The 26,492-nt window shown below is 38.0% G+C and overlaps 2 protein-coding genes across 3 annotated transcripts; both read right to left on the bottom strand.

Moving 5' to 3' along the window:
- Positions 1 to 11,291: 11,291 nt before the first annotated feature.
- On the bottom strand, positions 11,292 to 14,282 carry LOC131977694 (regulator of G-protein signaling 21-like). Of its 2 annotated transcripts, none has more exons than XM_059341116.1 (5): positions 14,030 to 14,282; positions 13,648 to 13,707; positions 13,277 to 13,341; positions 12,953 to 13,119; positions 11,292 to 12,773 (listed from the first exon to the last, which is right to left on the bottom strand). In XM_059341116.1, exons 1-5 carry the CDS (start codon positions 14,107 to 14,109, stop codon positions 12,585 to 12,587), a joined length of 561 nt encoding a protein of 186 aa, XP_059197099.1. In that variant the 5' UTR covers positions 14,110 to 14,282; the 3' UTR covers positions 11,292 to 12,584. The 2 variants fall into 2 exon arrangements, with proteins under 2 accessions (XP_059197099.1, XP_059197101.1); XM_059341118.1 differs by having other exon boundaries at positions 13,277 to 13,338.
- Positions 14,283 to 21,604: 7,322 nt separating this feature from the next.
- On the bottom strand, positions 21,605 to 25,749 carry si:ch211-117l17.6 (regulator of G-protein signaling 21). Its single transcript, XM_059341638.1, has 5 exons — positions 25,673 to 25,749; positions 24,893 to 24,988; positions 24,749 to 24,804; positions 24,462 to 24,628; positions 21,605 to 21,790 (listed from the first exon to the last, which is right to left on the bottom strand). Exons 1-5 carry the CDS (start codon positions 25,747 to 25,749, stop codon positions 21,605 to 21,607), a joined length of 582 nt encoding a protein of 193 aa, XP_059197621.1.
- Between the last annotated feature and the right edge of the window lie 743 nt (positions 25,750 to 26,492).

Here is a 26,492-nt window from a genome sequence, read left to right as displayed (position 1 = left end):
CTAGCCTCGAATGTTTGCTATCACAGCACTTCAGGAGCAAACTAAATAGCTGTCAGCTGTCTAAACTATATCCTCTGATATATTGGTAACACAGTTCACATTAATTTAAAAACTGTAATTCAAAAACTGTAATTAAAAGCCCAGGTGATGAGTTTAATAATAGCATGGCAGATGTCACCAGACCTGCATGTCCTATTATGCAAAACATTCGAGCACTCTGTTACTTTCCATTTGTTCCGCATGTAGCAGGGCGTCATATGAATCAAACACGTAGCTCAGACCTGCAAGTCCAGTTTTGTGCACAGTAGTAACCTAGTAACCCACACCACCGTCGCTATGCACCATCCCTGCTGTGTGTCCATTCAGTCACTGTTTGCATACATAGCTGCGTTCCTGAAAAACGACTTTTCGTTCTGTTACAGGTACAATTTGTCCGCACGACGCTTCAGTGGAAGAGTAAACACAAATCCGAAATACTCCTAATGATTAAAATTGCAGTCTGTGTTATGATGTGTAATTTAGCAGCAATTCAGTGAAAAGTACAAAAATAAAAATGAAATTGCAACACATGATGAAAGCATGCCCTGGTTTGTTTAACAATTGGCATATTATGTAAAAACTGAACATTGAGAACAGTTTTACAAGTGGTTTCCCATCAGTCAACGCTGCAGAAACTTACCATTTAAGCACTGCAAACTCCTTATTCCAGTAATGATGCAGTTTGACCTGGACATCACATCCCAGAAACATTAAAAGGGGGTTTCTCTACTGAGGAACAGGACAAACATATCCATAATCATAATATGTGCCACAGCGTTCTGCGTCACCTGATGTTGTGATTATCTCTGCTCTCTCTCTCTCTTTGTACCAGTTTGAATCTCAGCTGGGTGAAAACATGGTGTTCACCTCACGTGTTTATTATGATGTGCAGACTGTGTGTAAGCAGCCGTCTGTTTAGAAGTGGATGAAGAGCAGAGCCAAGTTTCCATTAAGACACGAGGTCTGTCTAGAGGGCCTTACGCAAAAGGTGATTCCCAGCACTGGCTTGCAGAGTTTTTACTTTTTTGTGTTTGCAAGTTGTGGAATTCAGAAAGCTCAGCTGCACTCTTAACCTGTCTTTGGGCTTTTGTATTTTGGTTTAGCACCAAAACCACACACATATGAAGCGGCAAGTGCTTGAAGAATGATCATCATGGAGATCAAGTGAGGCCTTCAGCACCATTTTTAACCCCCTGACCCCCTGCAACGTAAGTTTAATCGCCAAAAATACACCAAAAACCCCTAGAAATTATCATTGAAGTTTTAACTCTCGGACAGTCCTTGAACAAATCATAGGTTACAAACGTTTCTGTGAGAAAAAGTAACGAAAACAAAGCATAAAATTGTGATATTTCTGTCAAAATGTGTCAAATAAATTTTACAAAATATTGAAATATATTCTACATGTCTCATTTAAAGAAATACACTGTTCAGAATAACCAGATCCTGTTAAAAACATTACATTCTGCGCTGCTCAGCCACACTGTGAAGCCATGATTGATTCTGCTTATGCTATAAAAATCTGTTTACGCAGAGCAGAGAGGAGAGGACAGGAGAAGCTGGAAAGTGAAAAGACCTAATTTTTTCCAATATCTGTGATACCTGCAAATTCAATTTTATTTCAGTTTTTAGTAAGAATTGTCTGAGAAATTCAACTTGCGTTTTGTTTTTCTTTATGATTTTTCATTCTAACTGTTATTCCGCACAAAAGGCGGCTTGTGGTTCAGAGGGTTAAAAGGAGGACAGGCCTGCAAGACATACAGAGTGGAAAACAACACAGCTAGTGTGTGTGTGTGTGTGTGTGTGTGTGTGTGTGTGTGTGTGTGTGTGTGTGTGTGTGTGTGCCCTTAGCCAAAAAACAATTAGGAAGTGAGAAGGATTTAAAGAAAAGCAATGAATGGTAACTACCCTGAAATTGACTTTCCAATTTGGCTGCAAAGTCTGTAACTCGTGATTAAAGTTCAACTAATAAACACGGGATAAAATCCCAGCAGGACAGCTGCCTCAGATATCTGCACTGGCTGCTGGGTGTGTGGCTCTGAAACACCTTGTTAAACCTTACTTATTTATGAGGACTGAATGAAGGGATTTGTACCAAAATGTTATTCACAAATTAGCCTGATCAACATCTTTTTAAACTTAAATATATTCTTTAACTTGAGAGAAGAATGAAAACATGAGTATTTTTATGGTCTTGTGCAACCTGTGCACCATTAACTTCCACTGTCTCCCATTTACAGCCACTAAAATATAGAGGTCACTTCATAAGAGGAGAAACTTTTATCATACAATTCTAAGCGGGTTTTAAGTAACAAGAAATTTGAGAATGCTTAAAAATGTCATTATGCATAGAAAATCTACTTGAACATGTTTTTTATTGACCCTGTTGTCCCACACTGCAATGTACAAATACATTTAATGAAAACTAATTCAAAGTAATCATAGAGGTTTGGAGGGACTACTCCAGGAAAAGCAGATCAAACAAACAAGGAAACTATTAGGGGTTTGCAGTTTAGTTTATTTCCAATTTGTGCAATACCTTTTCCTGTTGAATAAGTCATAGTAGCCTACGTCATAAAAAAAAGTCTAAACATGTCATGTAAAATGTCATAACACAGCAGATATCGTAGCTATACACACTAAATGAAGTGTTTTGACAACAATAAAGCAGTCTGCCTGAGTGGTGAAGTTTGTAGGTTGATACCTTGATGGCCTATTTCCCGCATGTGTACATGTATACTAAGACCAGAAGTGGGGTAAGGTTGTGTGTTGTGACTTGAATGTGACCTTATGTCGGGCAGGTCAGGACAGGTAGTAAATACTCTCTTCCTATTGAGGCAATGCTGGGTCCTGGGATGTGATGGCAACACGTCTCTATAGTAACTTACAGGTGGTCTGTCTATGGTCTGTTCTGTTGGGTTGTTGGAGTTACAGCAGCCGTACACCCTAATAGAGACAGCTCCACGTGTCATATTGTGGAAAAAAAACAAAAAAACCCACACCCACCAGTGCCACAATACAGCTGCTTCTAACTAAGACATTAGATTTAATCATGTCAAATGATAGTTATTGTCTACCAGAATGGACAAGGTAGCAATTAGTAATCTAATGTTAGCTATGTATGGAAAATGCTTTAGCTTAACATACAATAACATAGTTTGCCTGGATATACAGATTTAAGCATATCATATGAATACTTTAGCACTCGATGTCTAACAGAGTAAAAATATATGTGTGAGCAAGCTATTGTTAGGTATGTGTTAGCAAGCTAAGGCACGGATTTATTTCACATTCCACCACAACACAAGTTAGATTTTGTCACAATGCTTAAGATTAAGTTACAGTAACATAATTAGCGTGGATTTATTGAATATACGTATATATATATATATTTTAGCAGTTTATGTCCACCAGAAAGGACAAGTTGGCTGTTAGCAAGCTAATGTTAGCTATATGTTAGCAAGCTAAAGCTCTTTATAGAGAACAAACAAAATGCCAAACACTACTTTTATTATGTTTGTAGCGTTAATGCAGTTGACAAAAGTAAAAAGCTAACGTTATGCTATAGTGAACTACATCACGGTAACGTAACTACCGTTATCCTTCTGACAATCTCCGACAAGCTAACCAGCCATTTTAACAAGCTAGCGATTCCTTAGCCTAATAAATTGTTTATGTACATAACCTACAATCTAAAAGAGTTTGCAAGAGCGCTGAAAAACACAACTAGAGGCTGTGAGGCAGACAAGTCTCATTCATTTGCTATTTGCTAATGTATTTTATGTCGTACAACAAACCACAAGTCTCTTCAACTCGTATTAACCACAGACCATTCTGAATGTATTGGTGGTTAGATGTCCGAATCAGATCATAACATGTCTTATATGCAGGTTAAACTGCAGGTAAACACTTTTAACAGCTGACTGAGAAGGAATGCAGGCTGATTTTTGAAAGATTAATCCTGTGGACACAGTACATAATCACTGCACACATCAATATTTATTTATTTATTTTTTCATTCAATCATATTCCATCTTCTGACATTGATAAAAAAATAATAGTGCTACTGACAGTGGTTAAACATAAACTTCATTGAACCCCAGGGCGAAATTTGGTCAGTCGACAACCCATAAAGAGCAGATCACACCCATAAAAACATACAGACGAGGAAATACAAGAGGATTATATTACTCTGGGGCCAGCCAAAGCCAGTAAAAATTTCCTGTGTGAACACCAATAAAATACAAAACGTATAAACATAGAAACATTCCCTGAGTTAATACGACACGAGCAAGTCAGAAAAATACCAAACTTCTCCTAAATACAAGAAAAGGTCAAAGGTGAAGTCAGCTGAAGGCACAACAGAGCTGCAGCTTTAACTGTGCTTCCAATTTTGTTTTTATCATTCACTGTAAAAATAGATCAACTGTCAAAGGGCCTTTTCTTTCCTCCACTAACCAGGCCATCATTTTAAGTTGACTTATTATATTATAGAACAAACCCTCAGCTCACTCTCATCATTAAGCCTTCATATGGATGACATGTTGATAATGATATATTTTTTAAAGCAAACTCAAGACCTACTTCTTTTTTAATCTATTTATTTATTCTAGTCTTTTACTGTTTTAGTTTGGCTTTTAGAGCTTTACTTATTTGTATGTTTGTCTAATTATTTAATGTATTTTACATTTTTAGTCTTGTCTTTAAATATGTTTTATAATAATAATAATATTAACAATATTATTGATGATTTATTTATTTGTATATCTGTCTAATTATTTACATTTTTAGTCTAGTCTTTAATTATGTTTTACAATAATAATGATTACAATTTATGTATTTGTATATCTTTCCAATTATTAACTGTATTTTTAGTGTAGTCTTTAATGGTTTTATAATAATAATAATAATAATAATAATAATAATAATAATAATAATAATAATGTATTTTTATTATTCATACAAATATTGATTAATTATTAATAGTGGTAATACTATTTTTAAATATGTAATTATCTATTGTATTTTACTTTGTGTAGTGTAGTCTTTAATTAGGTATTATAATAAAAATAACAATAATTATTATTATTATTATTATTTTCATCATTATTTATTTATTTATCTCTTGGTACAGGTGGCTGTGTCTGGTGTTTCTCTACTGTAAATTATGATTTTTTTATTATTTGTATGAAAAGTGCTATACAAATAAATCTGTTGTATGAAGACAACGTATCAGAAAGAAAAAGCAACTACATTTAATGATTATTTTTTTAAAGTTTGGTTTTTGAATTCACATTTCTTCTGGCTCCATGTAGACATTTCAAATGAATATTTTCATTGTCAGAATTGAATGATGAATAAGGCAATGAGTCATTAAGTGAGTTACACTTTTACACATTTAAGTAAGAGCATAAAACAGCAGTCATGCCCGGCCACCAGCCATTCGTCATGTGCTGGTGACAGTTATTCATTTAGCTGGAAACTCTCTCAGAGCTACTGACTCATTTTGCAGCCGTGTCTTTGGCTTACCTGCTGCTGGCGTCGGCCAATTGAATCACCAGTTAGCAAAGTTCTTCACATACAAACCCATCAGCTGCTGCAGTTACATTAATTGGATGGACATTTTGGAAATAGGCTGCATTATTCATACTTTCTGCCTTTCTTGTCCGCTCGAGGCCAAGGGAAACATGATTGACTGATTGGTTTAATTTCCCTTTCTCAGACAGCCAACAATATGGGCAAAGTGCATTTGCCAGCCAAGCTGTGGTGCTTTCCAGGGACTCCTGAAACCTGATGGGGACATGGACAACATGTGCCAGATAGGCAATCAAATTACCCATTAAATGATTTGTATAATGGCGTTTTTGAAATGACATGATGTAAGATTTAGCAGTTTCAATGCGAAATGACTTTAATTTGATGAAGAAATTGGTTCAGTACAAGCAGGGGATATTTTAACAGCTCACAATCACTGTAAGGACAGAAATACTACTATTACTAATGAAAACATCAGCTCTCTTGCTTTTTAAAGTCAGTATCATCTTTTCATTGAACATGTGATTATGTGTCTCATGCAGAACTGCACACTGTAAAATAAAAATAAAAAAAACCTGGCAAAAAATGTTGCAGCAAAAATCGGCAAGTACTTACAATTAAATAACAGTTAACATCCATAATTTATTTTACAGAACATTTCTTTAAGGATATGGATAATATACCGTAAATATCTGTACTTTCAAAAATACATATCTGTTGAAAACCCTTTTTTTTTTTTGCTGCCAGAACTTTTGTTTTTGTTTTTGTTTTGCAATTTCTTTTTAATTTTTTTGTACATTCAATTGAAAGTTTTACTGTAAGAAAAAAGAAAGTTGCCTTAATTTTACATTCAGCAAAATATGCGATGTGTTTTAAGTGTTTTACATCTAATCCACTGTAATTTAACATAGTAAATATTATAATATAAATAGTTACATAGTATATAATAAATAAAATCTATATATTTGAAAAACCCTGTAAAATAAAACAGTACATTTCTGGAAAATAGCAATTCTTGTTTGGAAATGCATGGTGGGACCAAAACTGCACGATAATGACCAACCCTGTAAAGGTGTGTGTGTGTGTGTGTGTTTGTGTGCTGTAGGTGGAAGTTGGCACAGAGAATACACACACAACCCACTGAGGAACCTCCCATTTAACCCTTTGATGCACAACATTATTTAACAGAAACTCACATTAAAAAATCCATAATGCCTGTAAAAGAAATAAATTATGACAGGTGGGGTTTCATCAAAATATTTGATCAGCCTAAGATGATTTCAGTTTCACACAAAAGACAGGAGAGTATTGAAGTTTCTGTACACTTCACTGGTTATTGGGTAAGATATCTGACACACCCACCAAATGACAGAAAATGTACCTGAAAGAATGCAAAACAGTTCACATCGTTTCATCATTTTAAGCCTGAACATGCCCCTTTCCTGTTCTTGTCTCAGCTGGATCTGGTCTGGACTGATTAGGGAAGTGAAAGAAAGAAAGAAAAGAAGAAGAATAAAGATTTTTTTAAAAGGGCTGGTTTATCTGTCCGGATGATGTAGGCTACACCCCATAAATGTAGGCACAGCAATTAGAAGATTAAACAGCACAACAAGGATGCTTTTGCAACATTTTGGCTTGTCAAGGAGGTGTTGGCCCTATGTTTGTATAATCATAAAACAAGCACATCATTTAATTCACACCTTGTTTAATCAGTCACAGATTGTACCTGCGTGTCCTCTAATCATGCAAACAGAAAACGTGCCAGCACAAACACATGCAGCACAAAGAAGGAAACTAGTTCCTGTAGCTGTGATGGTGAAGCTGCTGTTGAGGACGCTCCCAAACATTTACAATCAGCACTCCTACATAACATGTGACATCTTTAACTATTTGAAAGGTGGATGTTACAACGTGAAAATGTTTAAATATTGGAGTCTGGATTAAGTTTGTATGACGTGTAGGTTTTTTAACTCATACCTTCATTCAGCCAAAATGCAAATAGTTTGTTTGAATAAAAATGGTGGTGAGTTAAAAACCGTGTTGTGTGTGATAAGCTCATAGACTGTATATAAATAATGGATGTAGTCACCGTGACGTCACCCATTGGTTTGTGGACTTGCCCATCTTGTTTCCGATACGCGGAGCAGACCATATTTGGACTGTGGAGGAGCGAGAGGAACTGACGACACTGACTACAGCCTCTCTACACCTCAACCTGACTGAGAGAAGCCGCTGCTAATTCATGTTAGCATTAATTGGAGCATTAACTGGGATGTTAGTTTTGGCTAGCACAAAACAAATACAAAATGTATGTTACTTACCTCAGAAAACTGAGCAGCGACTCCTTGGAGTGTCTGTTAGTCCAACCAAACGCTGAACAAGACATTTTTACTGAACAAAACGTTCAAATAAACTGTCATTAAGTGAAAATACAGTGAAAGGCTCAAAGTTATGAGACCAAATCGGTAAACGTCCTCTTTTCTATCTATATAACGTTATATATAACTTTATTGACTCGTTGCCGTGGATACGCATTGCTCTGCTTCTCTCCTGATGACGGCTTGCCTTGTAGCCACGCCCCAAATCATACGATTCTTTATCTTCTATTTTCTTCTAAATGGGGCCATTATTAGAACTGTTGACATCAAATTGTCTTGAAGATCATTTTTAACTAGTGATTGAGACCATAGTGTTGTCCTGAAAATTTTTTCTGAGGTAATAAATCAAGTGAGAAGTTTTCAAATTTTGCACTGAAATGAATGGGCAGATTTTTTTTTCAGCAAAACTTAGCACCCCCTACTGGAATTTTCGGTGGATTGCAGGCTTAAGGCACTTCCTGGTTTGCCTCCATGCTCAGACACGGAGACTGCCGCCTGGATAAGCTCAATGCATTTTTAATGGGCGGGGTTTCATCAAAACTTGTGTTTGATCAAACTAAAATAATAACATTTTCAGACGAGACAGGTTATGTCTTTGTAATATTGAAGTTATATGCATGGCAAATATCCCTCAATGTTTCACACTGTTTCAGGGTAACAAAGCAGTATTGTCTTCCTCAGAAACAATAGCAAAATGTTGCACACCGTTCTGATCTTGAACGTGCTCCTAGTCTTCTCCCAGGCGTATCTGGTCTGGTCTGATTAGGGGAGTGGATAAATGCACCTTGGCTCAGGCTTTGTCTCAGCCTCCAGCTTCTCGGCAGCAGCACTTTATGGTTTCCAGCTCCTTTTTTTTTGTTTGTTAGGGTTAGTTCACATTTTATTTGGTGTTGACTTGAGTTATGACTCAGAATAAATGGAGCATTATATTTTGCTGCTCTCTGACTCTTTAAAATCATCGGGACTTTCTTATGAAGCTTCTTTGGAGGCTTCGGCAGCAGGACGTGTCAGCTCATCATTGCATTGCTGTGTATTTTACCTCAGCACTCACATGGGAAAAGCCAAAGAGCTGGAATCCACCCTGCATGATTTTCTTTAGGTTTTCACCTTCAACGCCTCCACAAACCACACATTCCTGCACTGCTGACACGGCAGTGGTAACTTTCTTTTTATTTGATCACTCCTGCTTTATGAATAATCCTGTGTGGGCTCCCTCTTTGTCACATTCCCTGAGCCAGTTTGTGACAAAAGCAATGCAAACCTCTCTTGCTGCTGGTTTAGTTGGTTTGTTTCCACCTCACCTTACTCATTTTCTGTTTGGTGGTGTGGATAATTAAAATGTAGAAAGTGTACTACGTGTAATTTACCAGCTGGTAAACTTGAGAAATGTTTTAAAAAGGGGAGAAAAATAAGAAGTCTCCAATAATTCATTAAATTATTCAGAGTTAAGGAGATCACAAGTTGATCCTCTGAACCCCAACAAGCCTTTTCAGGGCGTTTTTAAATTTTACTCACTGTGTCAATATATGAAATATCTATATAACATCTATAAGTCCTGCAGCACAATCATGGCTAGAAGTAGGAAGTTTCTTTTGTGCAGAATGACAGTTATAATGACATGAGTGTCATGAATATTGGGGGAATAAAACTGGGTCTCCACATATTGTACATATTGAAGTATTGTCATGTTTCCAGCCTCTCCTGTCCTCTCCTCTCTGCTCTGTGTAAACTGATTTTCAATGAATATGTCACGTTACCGTTCGTCTCAGCAGCATTAATCATGCCTTCACAGTGTCTCTGAAGAGCAGAAATTAATGTTTTTAACAGGATCTGGCTAGTGCAAACGCTTTATTTTTGGTGCCAGTTTAGAGTAGACATGTAGAATTAAGTGTTTTTTAAAGAAATATCACAATTTTATGCTTCATTTTGGTCACTTTATCTAACAGAAACACTCATAACTTATTATCCGCTCAATAACTGATGGAAAGTTAAATTCCCCCTGTTATTTCAGTTTCTTTCCACAACGAAAGGTGTATTTTTGGCGATTACCTAAAGATAACATACGTTTCAGAGGGTTAACTTAGTCACCTTATTGGGCCCCTAAAGTTCAACTCGGCCAGTGACCTGGACCAGAGTGCAGCCAGTAAAACTTGAATACCAACTGAGTTTTGTAAATCTGACTTGAGCAGCATTCTATTAAGGAACAGAGAAAGGACACTGTCAGGCGCTTTCACTCATATTTTAAATCAGTGTGTGTGTGTTTGTGTATTTCAGAGAGTGCCACTCACACAGACACACTGAGAGAAATGTCTCCTCTTGACAGTGATGCCACTCAAATGTGCTGTAAAGTTCAACATCAACAGGAAAATGAATAAGTAGAGACACAACTTGTGAGTTTCCTGTCTGTGTCAATCCTGCAGTTCTGAGCCTCATGTGGCTCATCTCAAGTGCTATTTCAGTGGTTTTTCCCCCTTAAAACAGACTTGATGACAGTGATAAATGTGAATTTCTGCTCTAAACAAATTAATAATCATAATGTTTTTTTTCCTTTCCATTTGAATGACTGTAAACCAGACAAAAAAAGCACAAGCCTGTATTATCTTTATTTATCAGTGTTTCGTTACTTTGTGCGGCTTAGTTTCAGAGAAAATCTCATCTCTCACAATGACTGATTTCATAAGAAACTGGAAGTCCTGGCCTTCCTGTTTCTCAAACGGCGCATATGACTTATGTACAGATGCTTTTCAGTGATAACAAAAAAGGATAACGGGAAACTGCAAGCAGCCAATATCCCTCGTCACAAGGAGCAGTTTGTAATTTTCCATAAAGATGAAAACAAATTAAAATACAAGGCCACCGAGCTAATGCTTGACTTTCTTTTGAATATTTTACTATTTATTTACTGTATATCTAGATGCACTTTCTCATTTTGAAAGTCCAACTTTTCCTAGATGAAAAACTGAAAATCTCTACAAATCTTTGTGACTAAGTGGAGTGTTCAGTCTTCGGCCTAACAGAACTTGGCACGGCCTTTATGTTTCCATGCCTATGTGGTGGAGTATTACTTTAAACATATAACAGACAATCATTACGCAAACATCCCATTCATTTTCTAATGCAATGTTTTAAAATCTATTTCACTCAAGTGTTGCTGTCTTCTTTAAACAGACCACGGGACTGAGTTCCAGAGCACAAAGCGCTAAAAGCTGTAATGTGAAAAATGAGAGTGTGTGAGTCTGTGTGTGTGTGTGTGTGTGTGTGTGTGTGTGTGCATGTGTGTGTGTGTGACTAAAAAAAATACTTTGTTCCAAGGAGGCAATTCAAATAATTTAATGTCATTCAAATCACTAACATTTTTTTATCAAGCACTTCAACACTGCAACAACCTTTGTACTCAAATGGTGACAAATAACAATAAATATTTCACTTTTAAGTTAACGTAACTATTAACCCTAGAATACATTCAAACCACATGCTTCAGAAAGCAATAACAAGGAATATTCTCAGGGTACACAAGGACTTTTAACATCTTTATCATGCAATGTGAAACATCATCACTATATCTACGATAAAAATTCAATTCAAATAGTTTATTACATAACATCACAGCTCTTGACACTTCAGTGCAGCAAGAATGTGGTTTAGACTAAGATAACGGCCAGAAGTCACGTGCTGAGGATTTAAATTACGGTCCATAAAAGGGAATTCTTCGTTGCTGTGGTGCAGAATTGGGTTCAGATTCCACACAAAAGAAATGTGCATGATTATCATAAAAAATATATTTGAATCTGGCTTTATTAAAATAAAAAAGCCCAGCTACTTTTCTTTAGTTAGAAAATGATAAAGATATTGAATATTGGCACAAAATATCACTCACAGGCAGCTTAAATCTAAAAAGTATCAGTTTTTAAAACCCCATATCGGTCCAAAAAGAAGAAGAAAAAAAAAGATTTCAAAGTGTCCCAGAATGCTTCAGGCAGAACTAAGTGGCCCTTCTACAACCCTTTACTAAGCATGACATATCACTATCGAGTCCTCTGTCCACTATGGATTTTTTGTCGTCCTTTGCACCGTCATTAGATAATTGGCCAACTCTTTTTGCGACAGCGTATCCTGTGTCAGTGGCAGTTAGAAGCTACAGCTATATACTCACTTTCACTCTCTCAGACACGCACACACACGGCTAATGGAGCGTGACCATTGCATCTTACATCCTCTATCTCAATCTGCACAGGAAACACCTCTGCAAAGAAGGCCAAAGGAGGTCCGCTGCATGCTTTTGCTTACGCAGCTCCACAGTCAGAGCCGGCGTCAGGCGCCTCACTGACTCATTCATCGCCAGTGTGATCAGTTCGCCTGCGTACAGACTTATCATCCAGTGCAATCACACACTACAGGGGTCATTGTCATTAAGGCTGGTTGTGTGTGTCCTCAGTTGTGGCGAGCTCAGTGTTGGGAGCAGTTTGCTTCTGGATCTAGTGACGACGCGAGGCCCTCTATGTGTCCGTGTGGCACGCAGGTCGACCCTCCTTCCTTCTTTGTTGTCGGTCCTTCCTCCTCCGGAAGGAGCTCAAACATTCCAGTTATGGGTTTTTTTATTGTCCGTTCTCTCTCTCCCTCCCGATCACACTTTCATCCCTTTGTGGCGTCGGCGGCGAGGTTTTCCAGGAGAGTTCTATAAATGTCCGAGCGGAGGAACCGCGGGTACGAGTCTCTTTCCATCAGCCCGTAAACTATCTTCTGAGCGTCGTCAAAGCAGTGCATGGTGGGAGTCTTGACGTTCCTTTTGATCTGCTCTCGAGTGTGATAGTCGATGTTGATCTGGAATGAGGCAGATGGAGAGGAATGAGGGGATTTAAGCCAAGAGCAAGAGATTTTAGACTCAACATGTGAGCAGGCACTTTACTATTTGATACTGTCAGTGCTCAATCTGATACACTTACATCTTTATATTCTTTTATATGTAAGGTTCTATGTCAGAGTTTCTAAGCTGGATTTACCTCTTTAGGAGATTCTGCTTTGATGAACTGCTCGTAAATCTTCTTGGCTCTCGAGGACATTCTGAATGAAGACTTGATCTTCTTGTAGTCCTCACAGGTGAGCCAGAACTCAATATTCTCATCGCTGTATTCGGATTTAAGAAAATTGCGAAAAGTGGCCAGTCCATCTGCGGGAGAGCAAAGAAGACACAGCAGGCATGAAGCACAGATAATCCTTTCTTTCAGCTTTTTTAAAAAGGCAAATATTATCCTTAAACTTTCATTCTGACAAACATAATTTACTGTTGTAGCAGTATTCTCATCCTCGGGGGAAAAGCAACCTACATTTAGACTCGAGAAGCCTTTCCAGTGACTGTGACCATTGTTGGGTATCTTCTAAACTTAGCCTGCTGGGAGAGAATGCAAGTTTGATTACTCAACCAAAATCAAATTTAGGTAAAATAAATCCAGGGTTGTAAGGGCTGTGAGAACACAGAAGCAGTCTAATCAAGAAAAGCATAGCAGATGTGCTTATCAAATTCATACAAAAATGTCAAAGCATGGGATATGTTGGCGTGTGTGTGTGCTGTGCCAAAGCAAACATGGTGTCTCTAGTTCATTTGAATCCTTTCATGATGCCATAGATGGAAATGATAGGAGCAGGCTGGCTATTTTAGAACTGAAATGTATGCAAAACACTCCATAAGTCTCCTTACCTCTCAGAGCTTGATGAGTGTGAGAACATGCACTGGAGTCGGCACATAAAGTTCTTTCCGCTGTGTAGAGATAAGAAACACATGAATTTATCCCTGTTGGATTTACTGCTGTTAAATTAGTTACCAGTGAATCTGTCAAAGCATGTTGGGCATGTTAGTAATTAGAAAAGAGAGCATGTGGTGTAGTAAAGTTTAGATGACATTATTAACTTAAGCTATTTTCAGGCGATACCATGAAGCATCCATAATATTCCTGAGTGTGCTCTTGTGTCTGAAAGCTTTGTTGTGAAAAAGCAGAGTACTAAAAAAGACAAATGAATGATTTTTCATCACCCCCAAGTCAGCAATTTCACTGGAAACCCCTGCTTAAAGTTTCACTCACATGTTCTTGTTTCTCTTCCTGTCATCTCTGTCCATGATGAAGTGTTGTGTGTTGAGTGGTTCGACGATTAGGCTGGTCATTGTCTTGTTAAGTCCAAACTCGCAGGCTCTCCGTCCTGGTCATGCTGCGGCTGAGAGACACTTAGGAGGGTTCCCCGTACAACACGGCTTTTTATACCAAGGTTTCCTGTCGCTACGGACCGGGGCTGCTGGGATACATCAGCAGCTCAGCCCAGACTGAAGAGGAAGCACCCCTTCCTCCTCCTCCTTCTCCTGTTCCTCCTCTCCTCCTACCTCGCTGTTAGAAACAACACATACTCACACCGTACTGCATGAAAGCCTCCCCCCTTTTGATGCCTACTCCCTATTATGTCTCTCTGCTTCCTTTCCTTCAGCTGCAGATCCTTCCCTCCTCCCGCCTGGATGAGCCAAACAGACAGGCTGAAAGCATGCTGTGTTCACATTATTTTTAGTCTGGCAGCACAGATGCAAATGACAGTAACAGTGTACTGTGATAAGCAAATCATGACCTTTGTTCACTGTGCTGTGAGAGCCCTCTGAAAAGTGAAGCCTGTCGAAGACAAATGGAAGGATGGCTTTTCTGTCTCGTACAGCGTTGGATTTCTGTCTTTGTGAAGACATCAACTTTGACATTGATCCCTCTAAGGGAAATTCAAAAATGTGGTGTAAATTCATGCAATACAAGACCACAGCCGTATACGAGAAAGAGGAAACAGCAAATTGATTGCAACAGAGACACTCTGCAAAGTGACAGGAAGTCTGAAAACACTGTCACAACGTCATTTCATGATCAGTCTCTTGTTTCAGCCACAAAGTTATTACTTAACTGTCAAAACCTGCCCTCATGGGCACACTGTAGACTGAAATGCCTCTACGGAGAGCAGAATATGCAAAACTGTGTGTTGTATTTTAATTGTGTGGAAATCCACATGTATGGAAAAACCCTCAAAAGGTAGGTCATTTTGCCGACTCACATCCTCTAACGGTAAGGTTTTTAAATAGGCAACACCATGGAGATAGAGTTACCACCATTACCTGTATAATAGTGGACGTCATTGGTTTGTGGGCTGCTGCTTTGAAACCTCAACTTTAACATTTCTGCCGCCCCATCTTGGCTTACAGTCCTCTTCAATTTTTTTAAATTTGTAACCCGTACATGCCCAGAAGAGATTATGAGTGAATAGCTGACTCGTTAGTGTCTTTTCGTCCAACCGAACATTAAACAAGACACTTTTAAATGACCAAAATGTTACAATGCACTATAGTAGTGACTTGTTAATTACAAGATAGCCACGCCTTAAAGTACACCCCCCTGCTGGGGCAATGACCTTAGACTTCAGCAGCGTGGTGTTGGTGCTGGCTCCCAGGAAGCGGGCAATGAGCTCCTGGTCCTGAAGTCACAGACAGACCCTACAGCATGTCAGTGTACGGGTCGTCCTGGGTCATGTGGAAGATCCTCAGGACCACCTCTTTTCGGATTCTAAAGATTTAGTACACTGAAAAGAACTGCCGTTCCCACCACTAGTGTAAATGTTTTCGTCTTAATCGTACCAGGCATTAGGAATTATATAGAAATAGCCAATCTTCTTGCTAATGGTCACATTTGTATTTAGCTTATATAAATGGTAAATGGACTGCACTTGTAAAGGGCTTTTCTACATGGTGCCACCTGCCACCATCAGCAAGCCGTTCATACAATGATGTCGCAGCATCAGGAGCAGTTTGGGGTTCAGTATCTTATCTCTACCATGGTCAGGGTTCAAACCATAACCTTCCAATCAGTGGGAGACCACCTGAGCCACAGTCGCCCCTGTGGACTTATCAATATTATATTGAGACTGTTATGAAACCAGTAAAATACCGTATTAACATTAACGTCATGCTAATTCACCTTAAATTGAATAAATTGTGACATAAGGGAGAGATGGTCAACAACGGTAGCTACCACAATAGTTACCATGGATTCCAATGCCAAAGTCAACACTTTTGACGGAGCGAGCTTTTTATATCTGAACCTTTTCAGTTGTTCAAGGGACTGGGAACAGACAGGGGTGAAGAGAACTCTCCGGCCTCGAGTTGTGGTGTGAGAACTTGCAATGAACTGGACAGTTTCTTGGCGAGTCACTAGCATTAGCTAAATTTAGCGTTAGTAGCATCGACCCTTGGCATTTTATGTTTCCTTCAAATCAGCGCTGCTCCATACAATATTTAGTCTGGCGTTGGAAGCCGAGCCTGCTGCATATGATGTGAAATTGAAGAGCAAGTTGTGAGAATTTATAGGCTTCAGCATCCGATCCTGAAGTTCTGTTTTATCTTAAAAGCGAGGGCGTGCTTGGAGCAAATTAGTTTGTACAAAGTGTCATACAGCCAGGTCTATAATCATCCAAGCTTTGATAACACACACTTTCTGAAACTCTTTTCTTCTTGAAGGCATTTTACACACAGAGGCGATGGAAGTAGATGTGTTAAATTTTTTTATGAAAAAACTTGAGAGAGAAGTTCAAACCCAGCAAGTGTTCATACCTTCCCACACCTCGCCACTCGCTGCATTAAGTGGGTGTAAATGAATGCATTTGTATTGTGCTCTTCTAGTCATAGCACCAGGAGCAATTTGGGGTTCAGCATCTTTCCCAAGAATACTTAACATGTAGTCTGCCATAGCCATGGTTTAAGATGCTTGTCCTGGTGAAAAATATCAGTGTTTTCAAGAAATGTTGATAGTTTTGTCGGCCTGATTTGACAAAAGGACTGAGAATCCAAAGCTGTGCTTGTTAGCTTTTTGTTTCCTTCAAATCTGGAGCCCCTCAACGCACTCCTCCAACAGCAGGACTGTCACTTTGTGTAAAAATCACATATAAAGCTGCTACAGCAAGTGTAGAAGGAGAGACTTGCAAATGCATCCACGTCTCCTGGCTCCAATAGAAGCTTTGGTTAGAAGTGTGACAGCACAGAGTCACACCATCTGCCTCTGACTTCACATTAGTCAGTTGTGTTTCTACTCATTTTACTTTGAGATGCATTATTTTGCTCATCCTCTGTTACTTACAACAGGCATTTATCCTAATTTCCCCCCAAATAGCTGTCTAATTAGTACTGTTTGGCTTCCATTGGTAATATTTGATCTCGTGAATTAAACATTTGCAATAGGGGTGTGCAGGTCCAATGCCATTTAATTAATTCCCAGCTTGTTTTTAGATCAATGATCCCAAAGATACATTAGGATCCAATTTTTAGTTCATCTGATCTAGTTGTAGGATGAAATTCTTTAAATCAGTCAGTTTGTCTTTACTGATTCTGAACAAACACAGCTCTTTCATACACTCAAAGAGCTCCTCAACTTGACAAGAGTGAATGTAATTCAGTGCTTCCAGCCGTGGTTCTGTTATGTTTAATTTGCCTGCCAATACAAGTTATAATAGGCTCAGAGAAGAGGGGCACATTCTGAAAGGAAAAGAGAAGAGGATTCAGAAGGTAATTAAAATGCCTCACAGGAGTTCTGTGATATCAGAAACCTGACTGAATGTATCTGTTTTTTCAGCTTATTGCCAGTCGCTCCTGCTCACCATCTGATGCCCCGGGCTATTGTGTTACAATCTGCCCTTTGGCTTGGCTTCACTGCTGCTGCTCTCCCTCTTTTGCCCAAACACGGTTCTAAGTACTGAGGCGTTACGAAGAATCACCAAACACTGTGAGCTGAAAGCTGTCCCCTTTTTATATGTTATTGTGCATTTATGTGGAGGAACACTCAGCTTTATAGAAAGTACCATGTGATGTATTATTAGCACGTAGCGTTTGGATCTGGTAGTGAAGTTCCCCAAGTGTGTCTATCTTGACTAACACAGTGCCATCGACAGTGCTCACTTCCTTTTTTCGCTACCATGGTAACTGTGCTGGGCTATGTGAAAACAGTGACAGATTGTGTGTGAAGAATGGTGGGCCATGTGATGAGGGAGATGTGAGACCTTTGTCATTTATCAGGAACAGCCCCTGACGTTTGATTGTAAATAGTTTCAGCCTGCAGCCCAAAAAGTAACTTTTATACTCTTAGTGGCCACTTTTCAGCTAGGAAGGTGTACCTAATAAAGTGGCAGTGTGGTCTTCTGCTACTTCAAGGTTGGACGTGTTGTGCGTTCAGAGATGCTCTTCTGCAAACCTTGGTTGTAAAGAGTGGTTATTTGAGTAACTGTTGAACTACACTGTAAAAAATATTTGTAGAAATTACAGTAAAACACTGTCAAATTGCATCAGGAATGGGGCGGAAAATTAAAAATTGTGTATCACAGTAGTGGACACTTTTAATTACCGTAAATCAAGGAATAGCACAATTTTTACTTTTACTGTCATGAACTGTAGGAAACGCACAGTTTTGCAGTAAAAATATAACATTTTCATGTAAAGTTAATGGAGATTTGCCATGATGTGTGAATGAATGACACAATTACCTTAAAAATAACGAGAAAATTCAGTCTAAATTAGTTTTTGCTGATATTTAAATTTACAGTAGAAAACCCCCTCACTGTATTTTTTACGGTGAAGTTCTGGCAACCACAGCTGCCGGTAATTTACCGTAAATTTAACTGATTATTTTTTTTACAGTGTAGTCTCCATTTCTCCTCTGACCTCTGGCATCAACAAGGCATCAAGGCTCACTGGATATTTTCTATTTTTTGGTCCATTCTGTGTAAACCCTAGAGATGGTTGTTAGATCAGCTAGTTTGTGAAATACTTAAATAACCTTTCTTCCCCATTCTAATGCTGGTTTGAACTTCAGCTGCTCGTCTTCACCATGTCTACATCACCTTTATCTGTGAGACAAGACCTGCACTGGTTCCTTTTCATTTATAAAGTCTTGATTGGTGACATGCCACCAAACCTCAGCACTTTATTAAACTGGTCACATAGTAATTATCCAACACGCTCTAGTGATTAATGCTTAATGCTCAATGATCTCCAGACAAATACTGAATTTGGAAAAACTGCTTTCAGTTTTTCTGCTGCATCTACTTGGAACATCTTACAACATTCACTCAAACTCAACACAATTATAACTATGGGCCAGTTTAAAACTATGATAACCAATAACTCTGCCTTTCACTGTAACTGTTTTTAATGTTTTTGCATATGTTTTCTCTGTACTCTGTTTTGTGTTTTCTCTGTACTCTGTTTTGTGTTTTCTCTGTACTCTGTTTTGTGTTTTCTCTGTACTCTGTTTTGTGTTTTCTCTGTACTCTCGACATCATTGTTAGTGAGGGGTTGCCCTCAGTGATTCCTCGAGAAATAAATAAAGGATAAATGAAAATGAAATGCATGCCTTAAGTTGCTGCCATGTGATTGGCTGATTAGATATTTGTGTTAACGAGCATTTGCACAGGTATACATAATAAAGTTGCCGGTGAGTGTACACGACTAATTTACATTGCAAGACATTGATACTGAATGTATGCTTTGAGTGACTAAACATAACTATTAATAGGTTTAATAACAGTATATGTGCTACGAGTAGGAATTTTAGAATAAACCAAAGTACTTGTTTAACTAAGGCCAACAGTCATTAGATATTTATAAGTGTACCTATGACAAAAAAATAAAAAAAACCTTGAACAGAGACAAGGGCTGAATCGCATTACCAACCCTTCCCCTACCCCTCTGTCTGAGTCTTCCTCAATACAGAGCTGATGGTGGTAGGAGTAATAATGTTCCAACTCGCAAAAACATGGCGGAGGGGGAAGGGGTAGGGGGAAGGGTTGGTAACTGGATTCAGCCAAGGTGTTTAAGGCTTTTTTGTCTTTTGTTTTACCTTAACCCTGTCCTTTTTATCCAATCTTAAACAAGTCGTTTTGGTACCTAAGTCTTATAAAATGTCTCCAATTTACAACATAAACAGAGTTTAAAACGTTTACTAGTCATAATTCACAGGATATCAATGGATTCCAGTGCATTGCTTCTCTGCAATCATATGAACTTGTTCATGACAATATTCTGACATAGTTAAAAACAACAGAGCAAGTAAGTGGACCTCCTTGTTGACATTCACAAAATCTGTTTTGAATGAGAAAATTCTTTTCTCCATAAATCTTTGATGACGTATTTTTTCCTTTTTAAATGGATATTGTTTTCAAAAACAACCAAAATGTACTTTGGGCTATGATTTGAAGTTAACAGTGAGGAGGGATGGTAAAGTTACAGAGCAGTAACACAGTTTCATACATTAAATGTAACTTAAATGAGGAAAATGAGGCTTCAGGTTTGTTGAAGTTTTGGAATAGCAGTGTGCAGTGTTTACTCATGCTGAAAATATTATTTTATCCCTATTTCAAGTGTGGAAAGATGTAGAGGATATATTATGGGCACAAAATGAGAATGACAAAAATTTGAGCCCGCTTCATATTTCATATTTTCTTTCTGCTCCGTGCCATTTGATACACCTGGATTTACCGAACAACACTCTCACCCATAAATCTTTCTTAACTTGAAATGTGAAAAGCCTCTTCTCCACTTTGAATACTTTTATTTGAACAATGTAAACTTTTCCCAGGTGATTTTAGAGTAAAGCTCTTGTGTATCTCTGCCATCGTTGTCTGTGGGTGATGAGATTATTCCCCTAACAAGGCAGCAGCACATTCAGCCTGATCTGTTACGCATCAGGTTGTCTGATGACTCCAGTGTTGTCGTTTAAGCCCCCCGAGTTATTATTAGCTGCCTCAGTACTCCTTTTTAAGGCACAGTTTTTAGGAATAAGGCCATTTACAGAACGGAGTGAGATCAAGGGTTACAGCTGGGTTACTTTTTTCCAGTTTGGTAAACCCTATCGCTGCTGTGTGGAGTCATCCCTGCGCCTAATTAGACATGTGACCACAGACAGGATCTCCTTGCTGGGTGAGCTCTGGAAACTGTTCTCCTTTTTTTTTTTTTTGACTCATGCCCACGCGTCCAGTTTGTCTGTCAGTCAGATAAATATAAATCTTTGTCTCAAAATTGTGACTATGTGGAAAATACTCATAGTTGTTGACGGACGAAGAGTGAGAACTACTCATCTGATGAGATGTATCCAAAGATGGTCAAGAAGTCATGCTTTAGAAAAAAGATTTGATGCACATTTATTGCTGAAAACTAGGTCATTTCATTCTACATGTAAGAAACCATTTATTGTCTAATATCCTGTTCTCTTCACCTCAACTTTTCCTAAACACATCCACTATTTCCAACAATTCCAAACTCTGCACAACCATCTGAAGTACTGACACATACAAGTGCATTCTTTCTCCCCTACGTACATTTACTTTTCATTCCAATCACATGACGTTTCTCCTTTTCTGCTTTATTATGTTCCACAACATTTCATCAACACATCATCTTACCATCAGACAAAAAAGAGGCTCATGTTGCACATGGTTGAAAACTTTGTTTGTTTGCATTTAAAGCAGTTAAGAGATGCTCCACCCTTAAAAGAACTGGTTTGATCCACATCTCAAACAGTGTGAAATAGCTTTGAAATTCAGTCAAATAGAGCAAAAAGCGTGGAAAAGAAATGTAGTTTTGATTCAGTTGTTTTGAGCTAAATGTACCAAAGACTCCTGGATTTGTGCTTTAGACTCAAGTAGGCTTCTGAGTGCAGGAATCTGGGGCAAGAGTCTCTTTCCATCAGCAGGTAAACATGTTTCTGGGCCTCGTCGAAGCAGGACAGGCTCGGCTTCTCCAAAGACTTCTTGATCTGCTCTCTGATGTGCTGGTCAACGTTGATCTGAGGAAGAAACACAGCAAATTATGTTTAATACAGTGGCATTTACACCAGATATATCTCCCAAAAACCCTCAAAACACAAGAGTTCACAGCTGTGAGGAGGCACATTTTGGCATTTGAAAACAATGCTTGATTTTGTACTATTTATTTTCTTTGCCTTTAACTTAAAGTTTACTTAACTTTTCATGCTCAACATTTATTTTTTTACACACAGACTCTCCTGCTCTATGTGTAAAAATAACAACTACAATTGCTTTTTCTTTTCCTCCTGACGTCATGAAAATCCAATATTAACAGATAACAAATTGTTTTCATCTTCACAGGAAACCTTTAACTTTAGGCAATAAAACCACTTGACTCAGGTTTGGGTAAAGAACAGGATTAGGCTTAAAATCGTCGACTTCAGCATGTAACTACTGGACAAACAGGTTGACTCCAAACAGCAACACTGGCTCTTCACACCGGACATGAACAGTCTAGAGTTTGTTCCACCTGCCTGCCCTGACCGGTACTTTGCACTCTTTGTATTATGTCTGTTACTCTTAGCATCTAATATTGCAGCAGATGGGTTTACAGAACAGTAATCGTAAAGTTTGATACTTCTCACAGTCATGTTAAACCATGGGTCTCAAACTCAAATTACCTGGGGCCGCTGGAGGCGGTATCAAAATGACAAAAAAAGACACAAAATTACTTTAAAAAAAGACACAAAATGACCCCAAAAAAGGACAAAATGACTGAAAAAACATTAAATTACTTAAAAAACACACAAAATGACCAAAAAAAGACACAGAATGACCCAAAAATACACAAAATTACTAAAAAAAAGACACATTATAAGAAAAAGACACAAAATGACCAAAAAAGACAAAATTATTTAAAAAAAAACACACAAAATTAAAAAAAAAAAAACCCCACACTATTACAAAAAAAGACACAAAATGACCAAAAAAGACAAAATTACTAAAAAAAAACATGCAAAATTTCAAAAAAAACCCACACTATTACAAAAAAAAAGACACAAAATTACAAAAAAAAACACAAAATTGCATTACATAACATTTCCACTTCTTCCGGTAACAACAACACGGCAGATAATAAATGCTCCGGTAGCAGCTGCCTTTCTTTTTGTTAACGTCGTCATAGAAACAAGTGAAACAAAGCTCCAGTTTGCGCAATAAAGGGACCTTCCACACACAACATGGTAAAGTGCCATTCATATAAAACTCACATTAGACTTTCATATCAAGGTGGGGGCCACAAAATATCATCACAAGGGCCGCGAGTTTGAGACCCATGTGTTAAACGGTCCTTTGTGCGTCAGTATGTGATGAGTTGGGCGTGAGGTGGAGCTGCTCCTACTTTGCATGGTGCACAGTGACTGCATCCAGGGCTAAGCACCTCCCAGGGTGATTGTGATTGGTTTAAAGAAAACAAACAACCACTTGGACAAAATAAATATTGTATAAATGTTGATAATGTTTGATAACTTTAATTATCAAATGTTTTAAGAAACAAAGAGTTTTTGCATTTACTCTTTCACCTAATGAGTGTTTGTTTACTGCAGTCTGTTTCACTTTTCCTGCCAAAGATGCAAATACCCTCTTGGCAATTTCTTAGTAAAAAAAAAAAAAGTAACAGCACATTCGCAGTAATAACATGGGAAAAGACCTTAAAAGTAAAATCTCTGTTCTCTTTCTGCTGTTTCAAAATTACCAGAAACAGAAGTCCCCGCTTGGTGAGAGTTGAGAGAGAGTCCACTGTTTCACTTTTTTGCAATTACTATAGAATAATGTACCAAATATTCAATAGCCATTTAGTGATGTAGGAAGGACTGACTTGAAGAGAGAGAAACAAAACAAAATGCGACAACACAAAATAATGTGTTGAGTGTTTGGATTCCAGTGTTGGAGTTAAAATTCTTTAATATTTAGTTACTTATGACCTTAATTGCTCAAAGTTGTTAAAACCTAAATGGTTTGGATTCCAGAAGTTCACATTTGAAATGATCCAGAACAGGGCTGTGCAACTGGAGGCCCGGGGGCCGCATACGGCCCGCACCCTCACTTGAAGTGGCCCTCAGTACAACTACATGCATTTGAACATCAAATTTTAAAAGTGCAGTGTAAAAATGCACAAAATTACTTCTTGCAATTAATGTTGGTCTGCTGTTCTTGCACTGAATTTTTTCTTTTTACAGTAAGTCATTATTTTTTATTTGCTTGAAACCTTTTGTATTCCTATTTATATTGTTAAACATGCATTTGGGCATAATATATATGTTAAGTTACTGCACTGTAAACATATTTAAAATCGCAGTTTCATCATTTCTGTTTAAGTGCACGCTCCTATATGTGGCCCTGTGGTAGTGTCGATGAAAAAGTGTGGCCCTTTCCAGCATTTAAGTTGCCCATCCCTGGTCTAGAATCTAGTAGTCATCCATATCGTTTCATCCACTTTGTGAAGCTTTTATTGATTCTTCTTGCTGATACAAAGTGCCATTTGTTGTGCTAAACGCAATCATACTTTCATTCTGTTTCATCAATTTGGGTAAATCTAGTGTATTTTTCTTTAATTTTCCTCATAGTGAAGTATGCTATTTCTGCTGGCTGTTTGTCCATCTCCGTCTCTTAACAATGAACCATGAACTGTGATGTCACAGCCAAACTGACCTCTCTGCAGGCCGTAGGCTGGATGAACTCCTGGTAGATCCCCTCTGCTTTCCAATGGAGGTCGTCAGGTGAAGCGGTCGACCTGAAGTCTTCACATGCGAGCCAGAACTCAATGTTTTCCTCACTGAACTCTGACTGCAAGAAGCTGCGGAATGCTGCTAAATATTCTGTAAAGAAGAAAATATTTAAATTATGCATTTTAAATCACATTAGAAAGATCTTGTTTGTAAATTGTATTATCTGAAAATATGTCTTTAAAAAACAACAAACAACAAAACATTTCTTACTTTTGTCCTGTAGAAATTTCTCCAGAGTCGAGTTGGGTTTATGATCATTCTGCCAACTGTAATAAAGATGGATTTTGTTTTTAATTATCACCCTAATGAACAGCTAGAACAATGAGACATCTATATTGGTGCCACGTACACTACCTGAGTTTTGGAGAACATGTGTCATCATTTAGTTTTTGTACCATGACGCACTGGATGTCCTTCTTATGCCTCCTTCGGTTAAGTACAATATCAATTCTGAAAAAAAAAAATTAAAAAATTAATCTATTACAGGGTAAAAAACTGCTAAACCATGACAGTAAAAGACCATAAATTGATAAATGGGTTAATTCAGCTTCAGTAACAATGAAAAAGCGTAAATGTACATATCAGCAAAAACTGTATTTATTATTATTTCTTTAATACACTACTCCACTGTAAAATACACTGGCACTGTGTTTGTAACACAAATATACTGTAATATATATATATATATATATATATATATATATATAGAAGAAATCACTGTAATTTTTGCATCTATTTTTTGTAAAAAAAACAACAGCTTTATTCCTCATTGTTAAATGACGACTAAACTAAACACCATGTCCCTAAAAAAAAATATACTGTAATATTTAATGGTAAAATCTTTAATTTATGCAGCATTTACAAAGGATTTCTTGTCAATTACATGGCAGAACAGCATTTCTTTTGATGGATTTTTTTTTTTAAGGTAAAATATGGAATAAAATGGCAATCTTAACAGTGCTAATATCCTTTCACCGTAATATTAGTAAAAGTTGCACCGTATTTATTACGGTAAAGTTCTGGCAACCACAGCTGTAAAAACTGTAAAAACAGGGTTTTTTTTTTACAGTGTAGGGAAAAAAAGTAAGTGTCTACTCAAACCATTCCTCAACATCATGAGTCTGTCTGGCTTACCTTCTGGGCCGCTTCACATTTTGCACCAGATCCTTAATTTCATAGAACCGCATCTTTGAAAACAGCAGTTTAGGCATTTTAACATCCCTGGTAATGTCCTGTTGCAGTGTCTGTAAACACTCCCGTTTCTTTTAGCTCTCCCCAAGCCTCTAACCTGGCAGGGAAGATGTACTAGGTGTGGCGCTGAGGGCCTGCTGGTACAGGTATCTGAATGCCATTTGTATAAACATACAACCGAGACTCAGTTACTGTTGTCGCTGACTCACAGCTGTAAAGTTCCAGTCGGATAGAAAGTTTAGGAGACACTGAATCGGGGGTAATGAAGGCGACATGGGGCCTTAAAACACGTTGTCAATTATGGGTGGGCAGTATATAAGCATTCATTTCAGAGCTGTTTTTAGCAACACATTTTAATTATAACAATAATAAGGATAGGTGGTAAGGATAGAGAGGTACCTTACTTTTTCCAGCTATTTAACTCACTGAATTTCTCAAACAGACATTCATCTTGTAACATGTGTAAACCTGTATCATCGCCTTCACACTAGTTAGCACTGACTGAGGCTGAGTGGTTTTGTGTGTGTGTGTGTGTGTGTGTGTGTGCGTGTATGTGTGTGTTTGTGTGTGTGGAACCTGGTCTCACAGGAATCCGTGAAATAGCCATGGATTCACTTAACTCAAAATCTGTGGAATAGCCACGGAATCACTCAAATTTCCATGAAACTGACACGGATTTCGCTACAATGCAAGTTAATGACAGTCCTATCCCGTGGCTATTCCATGGATATTCTTTCCTATTGGTTTGTGTCCAAGTCAGGTG

This window comes from Centropristis striata, chromosome 9 (genome assembly GCF_030273125.1).
Source record: "Centropristis striata isolate RG_2023a ecotype Rhode Island chromosome 9, C.striata_1.0, whole genome shotgun sequence".
Classification (NCBI taxonomy): domain Eukaryota; kingdom Metazoa; phylum Chordata; class Actinopteri; order Perciformes; family Serranidae; genus Centropristis; species Centropristis striata.
The sequence above is the reverse complement of the archived record's forward strand: the minus strand, read 5'-3'. Positions and strand labels throughout refer to the sequence as shown.

What these genes read in the sequence shown, in the direction of transcription:
- LOC131977694 (XM_059341116.1), bottom strand. Translation starts at nt 14,109, where the DNA reads ATGACCAGCCTAATCGTCGAACCACTCAACACACAACACTTCATCATG. An exon ending in AGGAAGAGAAACAAGAACAT is followed by an intron (nt 13,708 to 14,029) that starts GTGAGTGAAACT and finishes ATCTCTACACAG; the next exon opens with CGGAAAGAACTTTATGTGCC. An exon ending in AAGGCTTCTCGAGTCTAAAT is followed by an intron (nt 13,120 to 13,276) that starts GTAGGTTGCTTT and finishes GCTCTCCCGCAG; the next exon opens with ATGGACTGGCCACTTTTCGC.
- si:ch211-117l17.6 (XM_059341638.1), bottom strand. Translation starts at nt 25,749, where the DNA reads ATGCCTAAACTGCTGTTTTCAAAGATGCGGTTCTATGAAATTAAGGAT. An exon ending in AATGTGAAGCGGCCCAGAAG is followed by an intron (nt 24,989 to 25,672) that starts GTAAGCCAGACA and finishes TTTTTTTTTCAG; the next exon opens with AATTGATATTGTACTTAACC. An exon ending in GAAATTTCTACAGGACAAAA is followed by an intron (nt 24,629 to 24,748) that starts GTAAGAAATGTT and finishes TCTTCTTTACAG; the next exon opens with AATATTTAGCAGCATTCCGC.